We start from the raw sequence: 17,010 nt of genomic DNA on the forward strand, positions 1-17,010 counted from the left end.
ATTTTGCAGTATACTTTACAGGCATACACAGATAACTGCCTGTTTTATCAAGCACCTGTATAGAGAATGAGACTAAAGACATTAAACCGGATTATCGAGGTGCCCATTATTGAAGATATATTTGGTTCCAAATAGTAGGAACAAGAAAGAGACTGAAAAGATCTGCCCTTAATGGCATGGTGCTTGTTGTTTCAAGTTTCTACTGTATCTTTTCCTCCCTTGAAGGAAATCACTACTATCTGAGAATACCACAAAGTCACAATCGGACAATTTTTTTATATTCTGCCCAAAAATATGATTTTCTTGAAGATAATATAGGTACCGGTATATTTTAATTCTGAATGAAAATTTAAATAACCATTTTAAAAGTAGTGAATTATCTTTTATTACAAGTAAATGATTTATTTAAGGCATTATTATAAATTTGTACAACTCATATTTTGTTTTTCAACTGTCAGCAACCTTTACAATACATAATAATCACACACACAAGGTTAAAGTTAGATAATGTAGTTATACGTTACGTCTTTGCCCCCCCCCCCCAATAGCCTTACTTATCATTGTTTAACCCATTAACTGAAACTGCTCTAAATGCACACTGAATTTTTGTAAGCCATACACCATATGTAAAATTATTTTACTTAAATTTTAGTTTTTCCAATATTAAAAGTGTAAGTTAAGCAAATTGGCAGTCAATGAGTTAAACTTTAAAAGCCTTATATTAGAAAGCAACTACAAACAGATTTTTAAATAATTATTTATGTCAAGAAAAAGACATACAAGCCATCACAGAATTATAAATCACTACATTTTTCAAAACTTACATTCATAAGAAAGACAAATTTTACAAAAAAAACTAATATTCAGAATGATCATGACGTTAAATGAAAACATATCCAATTAATCCCATTTTTTAAATGTGAAATTTACAAATTCTTAAAAGGTATTTTATCTGAAGTATAAACCATAAAAAATCCTATTCAGTAAACAGCAATGTTTTAAACTTTTTCTGGTAAAAGCTTTGCAATCACAGTAAGCAAATGGTATACACAATATAAAACATCCAGGCATACACTTTGTTTTACACACTTAATCAGATGCATAAAAGGAGTATTATAATTCCTTGTGCCTGAAACTTATAAGATGTAAAAAGAAACACAGAATTATCATTAAGTAGGCATGCTAATTTTACTAAGTTTCAAGGTCCCAGAATTCCATTGGTTTGCACTAAATATTTGGTCCCACCGTACAAAAGTGAAATTCACTTGGTCTTCCAGATAAATTTATAATGAGGACAGACTGGTTTTGTTCAAAATATTATAAATACAACATTAGTAGAAAAATCTCTAAACTTACACATACATTTTGGGAAAAGAAAGTCATCACAGAAACACTGTGTAGAGAATTATTTGCATTTAAGTAAAAAAATTATTACGTACTAATATTTTTTTTTTTTTAAGATATTCAAGGTTTGAGATTTACATGTTTTTAGATAGCTTGAGGGACTGTGAGCAAGCATATCTAATTTTTATGTAACTGTTAGCTACTTTTTGTGGTTTGACTATCTTTACAATACTTAATATGCCATTACAACTACAAAATATTTTCTCTACACTTAATATTTTTTGCAGTAATCCATGAACAAAATTAATGTATACAGTTTTACTAATGTTCAAGATATACTTACAATGACCATTGGAATTATATCCACTCATTTATACTAGTAGTCCTTTTGTTTAAAATGTTTAGATTAGCACATAATGCCTGAAATTTTTAAAATATTAGAATATAAAAACAATGAAATTAGAATATTTCATATATCACAGATCTTCCACAAAATCTTTAACATAACATCATTTAACGATCATGGTCAGATAATTAATGTTGATTGTTAGATATGAAAACAAAGTGAGTAATTTTTATTTCATTTCAAGCAATGACAACCAAGATACCAAAAAAACAACAAAAAACTTGTTTCTAAACAATAAATAATGGTTTACTGACTATATTCAAAGCAGCAGAATAAGTACTTTAAAGATTAAAAATACACACTTTGGTTCTTTCCTTATAAAGGAATAAAAAAAGTTCACTGACCTCAGCAACAAACAATCAATATTAATATCTTCTTACTTTAGGCAATAAATATGGCAATGCTCAGTAAAAATAGCAGTGCTATAAATTTATAGATTTTTCTGTTTCCATCTAAACTTATAGTTTAGGACATTCACAAGATTCAACATCCTTTGAGAAAAGGTATAATTTAATTTTCTGTTAGAGAAAAACTTCCTAAGCTTTTCATTTATGATGTGTCAAAATTTATGTTTTTTTTTATTTTTACATTTTGTTTCATGATACTGTATACCTGCAGCCAAAATGTGTTGATACAAAATCAGAATTACTACTAATTTTTCTATTAACCATAAAATCATGATTAAACAACTTATAGATTTGAAATTTTCTGCACTAAATTTTCCAATTGTGAAGAGTTAGAAGTTTATATTATGAACCAGCTGTGAATAAAAATAAGTAAAATCTAATTTGACCTCACAATTTCATTTGTGATCATAGGAGACCTTTCTGAATATAGGCAAGTTATGATTCACAATAATTTTCATGAACATCTCTATTTGTAGCATGAGTCAAAAGTTTTTTTTTTAATATCACAGGGCTTAAATCAATTTCAATTTACTCCAGTTTAACAATTCCATATAAACAGTCAGTAAATCTTGCCATATTCCCAAGTAAAAGAAACCAGATACAAATGTAAACAACTCCCTTCTTAACATACCATCTAATTTAACTAGAAAGCTAGTTTAATTGGACTAACAATACACTGAATACTACTTACAAATAACCTAATAAGTAATGGACTGCATATTACCTGTGAATAATGTGATCTTTGGATTAAATTGAGCAGTGATGAGATACTGGGATTTCCTTTATTATGTGTTTAAGGTAATTGCTGATATTAGCTTTAGAGTAGAAGTGTCTTCTGGTCAAGTATTGTAACAATTCTACAATTTTAGTATCTTAAAAACCAATTTTGAAACTTTGATAAGATCTGAAGTTTTGAACAGGAGTTAGAATACGAATTCATAAAATGTCTTACATTTCAGGACTTTTATTAACTTTTGGATTATCTTCTAATTGCATATTGTATCCAAAATATGAATTCCTTTCAAGACTGTGACATCTGGTCTACAGCCATCATGAGTTAAAACACTTAAGCTACTGGTTGTAGTTTTATGGTACAAAGTATTACTGAATACAAATGTCTTGAGGAATTAATCACAATAATTATTACATGTTAATACAAATAAAATGACAAGATCAATCACAATAATAGTGCCCTTACTACAGTTGGTATCGGCAACTAATTTCAAGATACATGTGCAGTCAACACAGTTTATTTTGCAACTAACTTGTCCCACGAATGTTTATGATATATATATAGATATTAATAATAAGGATTAGTTGTCTTTTGGTACTAAATGGTTGAAAAATCTTGAAGAATGTATGTTATGAAACAGGTATCATATAGATTAATATCAAAATACAGGTTTATGTCAGCAGGAAGTAACTAAAGAAGTGCTTCTAATGAAGAATACTTTATCAACCATAAAAACTGAAATGATTGAAAAACAAGTAACTGAAAAGGGAAAAATATGCAAGTTTCTGCCTCAAATCCCCATTAGACCACATGAGGAATGGTGAAACTGGCAGAATGTTTTTATCTGTATGTCTTTCACTATCACAGGCAAATGTGTGTCCCTATCTACAATGCCATGCGAGTGTGGAATTTTGTATTACCATGAGAAAAGGCTGTTCTCCCTTCAAATTTCTCAAAGTGTACAAGTAATGAAATATTAAAACATGTCTTTTTGTTTCAAAAAAAGAATATTGTGCATATTAAATGTCAAAAAAATTTTTAAATTAATTAAGAAGTATCTAATGAAAGTTTTATTGATAAAATTAAGTCAGTGTGAATGGTGAAAGTAAACCTCAACTAATGAATTAAATTACATTTCCAAGCAGTCTATAGACTACAACACAACTTTACAATTTGTATTAGCCTGGACAAGTAATGAAAACTAAAACACTAAAATTAGATAATTATCTTTCTACAAACACACACACAAAAGAAGTTTGAAGAATTATACTAAGTGTCTCATACAATATATGTCATATAAAGGTTGATATGATCAAAATAAGTACATCTAGTTGGCATATGCATAAAATTAGAGCTGAACCAGCTTGTAGACATGGTGGTACCTTATACAGCAACAATTCCCAAAATAAATTTTATTGAGAATAACTTCCTACTAAAGATCATGGCAAACATCAAGAAAACACACTTTCAGATAAGCAGTAAATTTAGAGATGGTTGGCTTGTAAATATAAGTTAGATATTAATAAATATGGAATTTCATCTACAGTATCAAAAAAAAATTCATAATTTTTTTAGTTTTAACACCTGCTACACCAGCGAGCCTGGCATTTTGATGTGGATAAAAAAAAAGAAAGAGTCATTCTACAAAGGTTTGGGTCATTTTGATCAGACAACAAGACGATGTTTTGTACTATTTTCGTGGTCTAGGTCATTGAACCAGACCCGTGACCATGAGAGTCAACATAGAAAACCTAACTTGTAAATTGATGCAACAATGAAATATGCTTACAATGTTCTAGATGGGATGTGAATATGATGGTTTAAATGTAGCAATTAAGTTAAACCGTGGATCCAGGTTGGATAAGGAAAGAACTTATTCACAGATATCCCAATCAATTTGAAATACCAGCTGAATCGAAGAATCGTCAATTGATTACTGCAGTGATAGCAAAACATAAAACAATGGGCACAGTAGTATTGTTATCTTCAAAAAAAGGGGATTGGAATCATTATATAAGAAATCACTAGTTTCAATATTTCCCTAAGAATTTAATAACCTTTGATAAAACTATACCACATGTCTGCAAGCTTGATTTACATTACAGTTGAATTTTTTTCAGGAACTTGTCAAGCTCTTCAATATATTCATCTTTATGGTGATAGAAGTGGCTGACATGGGCAGATTTTTCCCAACACTTCCATGACACATCTATGTTTTGAGCTTGCCAAATAGCCATCAACTTTTGATTGGCCTGTGGATTTCCCACCATATCATCTGCCGAGACCAACAATAAAGCAGGACACTTCAATGGTGAGTTATGGAAAGCATTGGATGCCTCTATGTAATGTTTAGTTGCAATATTGTACATAAGGTGAAGGTGATTACGAATGTAAAACTCTACAAATTTGACTAACAATAAATTACTTGTAACAGCACGAGGAAAACCTTTTGGAATTCCTTCAAAGCCAACAGCACTATCAAAAATTTGTCCTTTAAATCGACTAATCAAACTTAAATATAAACTACTTTCATTCAACTTTCGTAAAAACTCTCCAAACAAATATGCTCCAACGGAAAAACCATGGAATATGATCTTTTCATACTGCTCTTGCTCTAAGAAACCTAGTAATGACTGAGCAAGGATATGACAGCCAGATGTAGGTAGTAACATTTGGATGGGGGACATTGTCACAGTGAGAATATCAAACCCTCTTTCTAAATAGATATTGCTGTATTTTTTAAGGTGGTGATCCTTAGCCATCATCCAAGCAAGGAGTACAACTAATGGAGTATTGGATTCATTTGATGAATCATTTCTTGTAAGCTTCATATTTTTACTGAGAGCATTTGTGTGGACCTGTGCAACAGTGTGAAATACAACACAAGGCAGCAGCACCTGTTTTGAAATAATACAAAATAAATATTGTTAAACACTTTAATAACCAAAATTATCCATGCTTTATTTTTCTCAGTTTTAATACTAGAACTTTACACTGAACTTAAGAACATTTTTTTACAAGTAATTATGAAATATGGCTCTGCAATTTCTAAAATTAGTTTTATTTAAGTAACAATTTAATTCATATGAGGAAAAAATTTATCATTTTATGTTATCTGGTACAGGCACACATTTTAATATCACTGGATTTCATGCGTGCATGCCTTTCTTTCTTTTTTACATTAAGATATACTGATTTACTATATAAAACTTATATTAAAAAGGATTCAAAAAATTAAAGAGCACAATGTTATTCAGAACTGAAATCAAACTTCAATATTTGTAGTGTTTCTCAGCCCTCATCTCATAGTTCTGCCCATCGATCCTCAAGTTACCACATTTTCATGTTTAGTATGATCATCACTGTGCAGTAACACAAAAAGAAACTAACAGAAATAATACAAAATGATAATTCTTAAAGGCAGTTAAGAAAATAATATTAAACATACCAGATGAAGTAGCTCTTCAATAAAGCATTAACAAAACAGAAAAATAGTTAATAAAAACTGATAAAAAAAGAAACACCAACACGAATATATATACCAGTAAAAGAAGGATTTTTTGTTTGTTTGTTACTAAGCATAAAGCTACACATTGGGCCATCTGTGCTATGCCCACCACAAATATTGAAACTTAATTTATTGTGTTACAAGGTCTCAGAATTGGGAGGGTGTAAAAGAAATACAAATCTGAATACTTCAAAACAAGTGTGAACAAAAATAGGTCAGTAATTCAGAGCTATAAAACAAGCCTCATTTGAACTATGTTCATTAAGGAAATGTATATAAAAGAGTAAAACAGTGGTAAGTTAAGTATGTTTTTAGAAAAGTCTTTTTAGCAGAATAAAGATAAAGGCATTCCAAAATTTATGTGAAGTTAAAATAAAAGAATAAAGATTTAATCAGTCAAAACCTGATGGTTGAAATGAACAATAAAAGGTTTGGTATCTTATGATTAATATCAGTTAAGTATTCTTAAATTCTAATTTCAACGGTAGCCCAATTTTTATTGTACAAAAGGCAACGTAACTAAAAAAAAGGGGGGGCAACAGATTAAGTAAACAATATTAACAGAATGACAGACAGAAGGTTTATAAGTGATTTGTTTTTAATATTTCTTATGTTACCTGCTATAGATGTGTATCTAAAATGTTGAAAAATACAACTTTAACAGAAATTGCATGTTTGAGGAATTTTCATCCTATTTAGCCATTTCCAAATTACCAAAGACTCTTTGGATCATTAGGTCCTCAGCAGAAATAGCAGGTCTTGATCCCTCGTCTCTCTCACACCTACTTACTAGCCACTTTCCATAGCAGGCTGGTTCAACTTCCTTGAGTTATAAAATTTTACCATTGTATCTGCAACCCCTCAATATTTTTACACACACTTCAGAAATCTACAATGATTCAAATTTTAATCTTTGATTATATATCAGTTCCAACATACTTTGCATTTTGATAAGAATTAACTAACCAGCTTTAATTCTAGTTTTTAACTCCTTAGTTTGGTACATCATACAACTCCTACAATTTTAAAGAAACAAAATTCATAATTATCATGAGAAATTTACTTCCATAATTCAATTGTAATATGAAACTTGTAACATCATCAGCTGCATACACTCTTTCAAGTGATTCTCTAAGCCAATGCAACTGTATGCCAATGATTCTAATTCCTTTTACTTCACAACACAGGTTACAAATTTAAAACCATTCTTCCAAAGACCAGTAGCACTCAACCCAACAGAATCTTTAAAATACTTTCTCCAAAGTTATCATAGTGTTCAACTGTCACAAAATAATGGAGAAAAAGCATTTCTGGTTTGAATAAACTGCTAATTACTGCATTAGATGGTCTTTCTATTTCAAACTTAGTCCATCTAACAGTAGGTTCTCTATTAGCACACTTATTTTGAACTTCGTGCAGATTTAACAATATCCTGCACAGATATATCTGGAACTGCATACAGCCTTCTGCTTAACTGAATCCACAGCTTTTATGGCTCTTATGGTATTCAATCCAAATAATGATAACTGATTCTTAATGAAATGAAATTTCTTTATCCTATACTCTTTAAAGAGGATTTTAACTCAGTCAAATTTTGTTATAAAATATAACTCCATGATGGGCCTCTTTTTAACAAACATCGAGGGCTTCGAGGGTAAATTAGGCTTCAGTTTTCATTTAAAAAATTGAATTGATATCTCACTTTCTATTTTCCATCATTGTACTCTCTAACTTCATCTGCAAGAAGATTTTCACCTCTTGTAGATGGTGTCAGTTTGAATAAGATTGGCTATAGATCCATGAAGGAATCAGTTACTGCATATTGCATCATGCTGAGTAATTTTATATTTTTGCCCGTTATATAGCACTCATAGTAATGAATTGACCAAAAGATTGAGTGAAATCACTCACCTTCTATATAAAATACATAGGGTAATATGTAGACTCGAAAAGTACACATAATCAGTGGAATTAATCACAATATTAATGGTATTATTATTATTATTTATGTATGTGTATGACCTGTGTGTTATTAAGGATTCTATAATAAAATCATAGATCACAAACAATTTGGTAGATAAATAGTTTAAGAAAATGTGGTGAAAAGCTAATAGGGTCCTGGATCCCCATTGTTATTTTATTGGGTTAATGCAAATAAATCTAATGCAGCTGTAACAGATTTTCCAAAAGGAAGACCTTTTACATTTGCAAACTTCCAACCTTTATTTCTTCAAATTAAATGTTATATCCATGATTACTGACCAAGAGTTATGAGTCACTTGAATCTCTTTTCTTCCAACATTTAGGATTTCTTTATAGATGATCAAAATGAGTTTATTCTCTAATTTGGTGTTTAACAACTCATCCTGCATATTAATGGCACTTATAGCCAAAGTTTAAATTAATGATATGATCTAGTGTATTACTGGTCAAATCTGGAAATTCAGGTGAAAATTTAAGTATTTTCTTTTTTGTTTGGTGAATTTCTATCTGAAAATGATTTAAATGTTTTGATCAAATCATGTTTAATTAAAATGACTAACAATAAAAAGGTCTTAAACATAACACATAATAACAAATTTGCTATCATTTATGTGAATTGGACTATGAATTATTTTCACCATATAATTTTAAAAAAGCCGATTAAAGAACAACATTACAACAACATATTTTTTCTCTCCTTTTTATCAATTTGTTTTGTTAATGCTTTATAGGCTATTTTAAAACTCCAGTTATAACAGTTATTTTTAAGTGTTGGATCTTTTTTGCTTGGCAAAAATAGATGAATAATTAATGATTTTCTCTACCAATGCTATCTTATTTAATTGAGATAAACTAATATATTTCATTATACATTTACTATTTCAATAACATTTTCTGCATTATTTTTATAAATTTTACTTTACACTTTAAAATTTATTTAATTGATTATCTTTTCTGTTTGTGAAACATTTGTATTCTGATTTCAAATTTTGTTGCAAAAACCTAATCAGAAAATTAATTCTAATGTTTTTAAACCTAATGAATGTGATTTCACATAAGGTTTGATTGCAAACACTTTTTTGCCACAGTTTTCATTTTATTTAATCCATTACAACTTTTGAATAAAAGATCACTGACCAGGAGGTCCTCTTATTCAATTCCAAAACTCATATTCTAGATTGAATACAACATTTACATGATTTAGGAAAACGTGTCAAAAAGAAATTTGTAATCAAATGGTTTTTTCAACTAGACAATTGAAAAATTCCCACTGCCTTTAAAAGAAGTTTCAATTCTTTTACTAAAAAAAGTTAAAATTTTGTTGTTTATATTTTGCAACTTGACGCTCAGATTCTCAATTCACATCAATTTCTTTTATGATATTTATTTTTTGGAATACCATAAAACAAAGATATACAAAAGTTAATGGTTTTAAAAATTTCCAGACATTTTGTTTTTGTTAATCAATTTTTTATCTTGGAGTAGAAACTGAAACCTGGTGGGATTTAAATTCAAGTCTTTTTCAAAGATCAAATGGTCTTGAACAAAGTATTGTAGTTGTACAAGGCAATTAGTACAGTGCAAGAGCTGTTCAAATTTTAAAAACTGATAACAGGAGAACTGAGATATGGCAAATTAGAAACATGGTAATAAATCAGTAGATTTGAATCCCACTCTTAGTTGTAACATTACAAGACAGTGTGCCATTCTGAAAATTAATTCAGTTGAAAGCTCATGTGACCTTCAAACAAGAACTGTAATAAATGGACATGGGCTATGCAAGCTGATTAGAACAGCTAAAGCATCATGCCAAATTACATCCTTACACACAGTAAAATAAGAACCTGACTTGTGGAATTCAAGAACAGATAACTTAGTTTAATAGGTTTTGGAATTGACAGTAACAGCTAGTTAAATAAGACAGTAATTTATGTTAACAAGTAGATGCTATCTACATGGATGAATCTTAATTAGCTCTGGCCACCACTTATAGCTGCAATACTGATCTATCCATATCAGTATTCAATGGTATGTACATAAATACATACATTATTTCTTATAAATATGCATCTTTTCTTTTGGAGTTTCATATTCAGCTTTATATTTAACAAAAATAAAAAATATTATCTGATTGGTCAATAAGACTGTTCTGCATTTCGTGTAATACAAGACCTACGAAGGTACAATAACTGAAAGAATATACATTCTGAAAGTTTTGCATTATTCAATGGAGTTGTAAATGCAGGTAGAAAATATGTTAATGAATTTTAATTGTTAATTTGCATTAGTTAGATTAGCATCACATAGATTATTAATGTGTGGAGTTTAAAATAATTACTACAAAATAAAGTCAGACAAGATAAACTACTATATGCTAAAAAATACTAAAGATACATCTACTGCCAATAATAGTTTTGAACTTTCTTTTTCTATTAAACAGTTAATAGACTAAAGGTTATCACATCTTTGTTATTTTGTCATTTAATGTTTTGCATCATATTAAAAGAAACAAAGGTCTCATGTTTTTCACATTTGTAATTTTGATTTCAATTTATACTGTTTCAACAATACTTTTGTTACTGTAATGAGTGATGGCTACTAATTTGTCTACTCAAAATATAGAGCAAGCAGCCAATTCAGAGAGTGATTTCTTTACAAGGCTTACATAAGGTATAAATTTGGCTAAAGCATCCATCAGGTAAGTTGAGTTTAAATCTTACTCAATCTCAGTTTTTATTCATTTGGTAAATTTATAGGGAAGCAGTTTATCCTTACAAAGAATATATTTGTTCACAAACATTTGGTTAGTTAACATAAAGTGTCATGGTTAAAGCTGTTTTGCTTATGCTAGCATAAATAATGAAAATTATTGCTAATATGTCAAAGACATATCTCAAAATCAGTGAAGTCATCATTAATTCCCTAGGAAAATATTTCATATAAGCTCACAGTGCATATTTAGAAGCATCTGACACATCTGCAATCTTAAAAAGTGTTGCATCATAAGAGTGACAAAAAATTTAGCAGTTTGTTTAAAACTTAATGAAATGGAAAATATTAATATATAGATAGTATTAAATTAATAACCTTGTATTAAATCAGTTTAACTACTATATATATATATTAAAGTGAGTGATGTTTATATTAAGAAATCAACATAAGGTTGCCCTAGAGGTTACGTATAAATACTAAGTTCATGTATGATTACATACCATAAATGCTAAGTTGTTAGTCAAGTGATATGTAATCTTCTGGAGTGGATAGAAATGAAAAGCTTTGAGATTTGAAGTTAGACTATCAAGATATATGATACATCAGATATTTGACTGATAAAAGAAACTACTGGCACAGTTCTTGTATCTATGCAAAAACAAAATTTCATGACTTTTCAATGACAATTTTTAGAAATTGAAGGATCATTTCATGTGGGTTACACAAGAAACTGCACCTAAACATACGTGTTTTCAAATGTAAATGTTATGAAAATACTTATGGCAAAAAGGCAGAAATATTTTTATTACTAATCTAGCAGTGTACAAATGTAACTGAATTGTTAGTAATTAAAAGAAAATCAAAGTTAAAGTGTTTTAGCTTTTCTTATTTGACAGCTTCTGTTCAATTTTCACTTTGAGAGCTTTCAAGGATTCTTCATTCTCTCTTACAGCTTTCCTAAGTGGATTGGCTGTAAATATGAGATATGGAAGGAAGGGAAATAACTGGAGAGGATAACACACAGCAAAAATGGGAAAATAAAAGGGAAATGACAGGGCCACCCTATAGCCTGCAATAGTTGAAAAGAACATACCCTTGTTAAGCAACCATGTAAAAATCAAATATCTGAGTAAGGGAAGGAGAGGAGGGGGAGAATCTACAACAGATAGACTAACAATAGAATAATCTCCACTCACATTGACACACAGACATGGATGAGGAATGATGTGTGAGACAACAGAGATGCTACATGTGTGGATAGTCCTGATCCACTCGCAAGAGGCCAACAAATGGTACGGTACGTCTAAAGCCAGAGTGTGGGAATGGAGGGATGAAGCAACCCTGATTAAGGTTGCTGGATGAGGGCCCAGGAGAGAGGAAGAGGTAATGGAGGTTGTTCTTAGAGAAAGACAGAAACCACAGTTGAGCCAGCCAGAAAGGAGCCACAAGAAGGACTCGACACAAAGTGGACTGGATGAGAGAAATTAATCAGGATAGAAGGTGGATGCTAGAGTATGCATAAAGGAAAGGTTCTTCCAATCCTGGCTGAATGCATCTGTGACCAAAGCCAAAGGATTTGGAACTGGGGATCAAAAGAGAGGAAGCTTGGCATTCAATTGAGAGGCAAATGCACCAAGTTGGGGAGTATCCAACTGAGAACATAGCCATCAGAATACATGGGGTTGAGAGACCACTTCGTGGGTAGAATCTTGTCTGAATGGGACAGATGATCTGTGACAAGAATGAGGGCACCTGGTATGTGACAAACCAACAAATGAATTTGATAGCTGTGAGCCCAGAGAAGGAGAGTGCATGAACATAAAAACCAGGATCAAGTGCTCCATTAACTGATGATGTAAGAGATAACTGTTATGTTGACAGAATGAATTATAACTATCATGCCCCACTGAGATGAAAGGAAATGAACTATTGCCTGATGACCAACAAGGAGTACCAAAAGATTATGTGATGACCTAACTCCTCCTGAGACCAACAGCCCGATATCTTCTGTTATTGCAGCAAGCACCTCATCCTGACAATGAGGCATCTGTGAAGACATGACAATCCGGAAGGGTAGAAGGAATAGTTCCCCACTGTCTTGTTGTCCCTGTCTAACCAGCAGAGGAAGTTAGAGTGAAGGGAAGCAGGAAGGGATATCTATAAATCCAGAGGGTTTCTGATGAGGTGCCAATGATCTTATAGTGTCCACTGCAAGGAGTGCATTTAAGCATGGCCTAGAAGGATAAGAGCCTTTAGTGATGCCCAAGTCCCTAAAACAGACAGAATCTCTCATGCAGGGAGAGAAGGTGCTGATAGTGCCTTCTGAACTAAAACCTCCATGGATTGTAGAGGAAGAGGAGAAGGCTAGGCTTGACTGAGATGTGAGCAATAGGAATGTGAAAATAAGTGTCAGGCACATTGAATCTAATCATCCAAAGCCCTGGAAGAAAGGCCCATCAGAGAGAAAGTATTCCATGGTGAACTGAGGCACATCAAGGAAACAATTCAGATGGGAAAGATCAATAACAGGACACCAATCCCCAGTCATCTTGGGGGCAACAAAAAGTCAGGAACAGAACCCTGGAATCACAGAAAAACCTACCCAATGGTGTCTTTGATGAGAACATCTTGAACTGCTTCTGTGAGATCCTGGGGGAAATGGGATCTTGAGGGGGGAAAGGAACTGAGAAGGGAATAAAGTGGGAGATGTGAGGAAAAGGAGGGAGAGTCCTTCTGATAAAACCCAAATGACACAAGTGTTGGTGGTAAAAGTCTCCCACACTTTTGAGAAATGAGTAAGCCTGGTTCTCACAGGACCCAAATCCATAGGGTAGTCACTGGTACCACTGACATTATACAGGACATTGGTGAACAATGATACAATATGTAGATGTGGTCCAGGAAAGAGGAACCAGGAAATAAGAGGAAAGAGGAGGGCAGGAAATTGGAACTGGAGATAAAGAGGTTGGGATAAATGGAAAGTAAGGGAAGATAAGGAATTGTGCAATCTAGCAGATTCAACACACGACTCCAAAGTGTTTGTAAAACCAACAAAGACTGCAGATCTCAGAAAAAGGGATGATTGAAGATCTAGCAAGAAAGGGGAAAGAACTCACATGTGTGTCAACAAAGCATCCCAACCCAAGATATCCCAGCAACACAGGAGCCAAATGTGGAGTGAAAGGGCAGATGAAGATAATTTGGGCAAGTTGGTGAGTTGGAGGAGATGGGCTTCCACCAAAAACCCACAGGAGAGTGACAGAAAGCCTCATACAACAGATGAATGGACAATAAATAATGGAGGAGTGTTGTGAGGGATAAATGGATGCAAGCAAATTGTGCTCAAGAAAAACACACTGAAGTATTAGGGTCAGAGCCCCAAAGGAGAAGAAGTGAATCCAAATGTTGTCCAACAAGAAAGGATTCGCTGAATGATGATATACAAGTGCATGAGCCCTTATAATGGGGTGCAACATACCAACCCCCGCCTGTAATGGATCTGTAAAATATCAGGCAAAGGGGGTTAAACCAAATAGTCATGAACATGGTGCTTCAATTAATAACGAAGGGGGAGGGATAAAATGACACTGGTGACAAAGACAAAACACAACATACCTGTGATGACATTATGTCTAAAAATGGAGGTCTAGGTGCTTCAATATGCTGTGAACACACTTGCACAGAAAAGGAGGAGGGAAGGGAAGGCTGTCCAAGTTTAAATCCTCAGGTAAAGATAGAATTGTTTGTAGATCAGAAGATCCTTCGGTGGGCATAAAATAAACCATTTCCTGATGGCTATGGACGATATTTCCTCGACCAGTAATACCACACATGCAGCCGTTATCACGGGCTATTGATTGAACACCAGTACTTTTGGTAGCCATTGTAGTCATAATAGGAAATTGTGAATTTAAAAATAGTGACTGACTCCTGGTAATTGAGAGAGAAATAGAATTCAGATTCAAATAAAGAAATCCAACATGATAGTGAATTATATACTGAATATTTTAAAAACTCACTAAAGAAAAAGTTTGAAATCAAGCACTAAGTCTTAACACTTTCGTGCCAAATTGAAAGTGAAGATTGGGTTCAGCTGCAATAGGAAGGTGCGTCACACTCCTATTAGTGAATGGTTGTTGCATGTTAATTTGCTTAAACACAGCTGAACCATGTAGTATAAACGTAGAATTAAGTGGGAGTTCAAAGCTAGTGGTGAGTGAAACTTTGTGCACTAGAGGGCAGTCAAATCGAGAATAGCTATAACTGTGAAAAGAGGTAAGTAATCATATCAGAATCTAAATTAACTAACTGATCAAAAGTTAAATGTCAATAAAGAGCACTGAACTATGGGGCCCATGAAATGCTGTGTATACCACTGAATACTTGGATAGTTGATCCTTTTAATTAATGAATGAAAAGTGCAAAATATTATTGCTATTCCTACGTGTATTCACAATGTAGAAATTTCTCATCTATAAAAAGATTATTTTAGTAATTATTTTTCTTCTTTACTGGAATATTTTTTGAAAAAGGAATAATTCCAAACTAATAACTATTAGGGATAAGATACACAATTAAGCTTTAGAAGTGTCTCATTTAACTTTTTTTAATGATTTTAAATGCTGCTTAAGATAAATTATTAAACACATTCTTATCCAGTCTTTATTGACAGAATATGTCTTTAAAATAATTTAAGAGAAATGAGAATAAGGAATTACAAACTTGGAAAATGTATTGTTTATACATCTTAGCACTTTTAGAATGTTTCATATCCTACTTACAATAAACTCTTCTACCTACTTAAATCTTTTTCATGCTGTGATGCTTATTTTATTGCTGATTATCACAAAAACCTTAAATCATTTTGGGTTAAATTGTATAGAGAAATGTGAAATTCCATATTACTGCATGTAACACAACTTAGTAAGATTACAGGTATATTTGTAAAACTTTAATCATTTTACTGTCTTTTGACATACACAGATTTGTAACATATAATTAATTTTGATTTCTTTTGTCTAAATGCCCACAAGTGGTTCAGCACAGATATCACACTGTGTAGCTTTATGCTTAACAACAATCATCTCTGTCTAGCTGTAAATAAGTTACCAGATATTCAGTGATTTGTTAACACCATAGTAAAAGCTGCTTCAGAAAAGATAATGTTGATAAAATAATATAATATAAAGACCCTTACTTTTCTTATTTGTGGCTTGTTACCAACACTGGTAAAATTATGGCTCCATTTTATTGCCCTGACCCTGCACATGGAGAATAAAACCTTAGTTTGACGAATAACCTGAAGAGTCTTCATGTTTTCTCTATGCAATGAAAGATAAAATGTTTGTGAGAAGTACCAAATAATATACCATGACATTAGCTTACAATTATTTTGAAAGACTTAAGTGTAAACAAATTAGTTAATAATGAGATTAAAATACATATGTGAAGATGCAGCAAGTATAAGAGTATATCATTATATCTCATCCATATTTTCTAATTAAGTTAATATAGGTATGCAAAAGGTTTAAGACACAGTTTGCATAAAATTAATTTTTTTTATTGTGTGGATATATTTACATTAATCATGCAATTTGTAAAACAATTTTACTAAGTGAAATTTGTACATTCAAAACATGAATAAATTCAACATGAAGTTTGTTTTAGTAAAAAATCATAGGATAATTTTTTACATGAAAGATAAAACTAACTTATAATTTTAATTTCTTCAGTCTAGCTGGAAATAAACTACCAGACATCCAGTGATTTCTTAATACCATGGCAAAATTTGCTTCAAAAGAGTTAACATTGATAAAATAATAAAAATAACTTTACTTTTCTTATATGCTTGAAAGACATTAAAAAGACAAAAACATAAAACACAAGTTGCTGCTAGAGTTGGCTGATTACATTGATT

General features: G+C 31.6%; 1 protein-coding gene and 1 long non-coding RNA gene across 4 annotated transcripts in view; one reads left to right on the forward strand and one right to left on the reverse strand.

The window, feature by feature from the left end:
- Positions 1-741: 741 nt before the first annotated feature.
- The window catches only part of LOC106466351 (transmembrane protein 53-like), a 28,984-nt gene continuing 12,715 nt past the window's right edge, over positions 742-17,010 (reverse strand). For 2 of the 3 annotated variants that reach the window (XM_022394345.1, XM_022394346.1), the window contains exons 2-3: positions 16,291-16,414; positions 742-5,787 (exon numbers count right to left, since the gene is read on the reverse strand). In XM_022394345.1, coding sequence (XP_022250053.1) covers positions 4,990-5,787; positions 16,291-16,414 — 922 coding nt within the window. In that variant the 3' untranslated portion in view covers positions 742-4,989. Of the gene's footprint in view, positions 5,788-16,290; positions 16,471-17,010 lie in introns of those variants that run through there. The other variant, XM_022394344.1, reaches the window with a different exon arrangement.
- Positions 5,069-16,295, forward strand: LOC111087506. The gene is made up of 3 exons (XR_002612184.1): positions 5,069-5,201; positions 11,004-11,079; positions 12,046-16,295. It is a non-coding gene; the product is annotated as an uncharacterized LOC111087506 (long non-coding RNA).

This window comes from Limulus polyphemus, unplaced genomic scaffold, assembly GCF_000517525.1.
Source record: "Limulus polyphemus unplaced genomic scaffold, Limulus_polyphemus-2.1.2 Scaffold2233, whole genome shotgun sequence".
NCBI classification, from domain to species: Eukaryota; Metazoa; Arthropoda; class Merostomata; order Xiphosura; family Limulidae; genus Limulus; species Limulus polyphemus.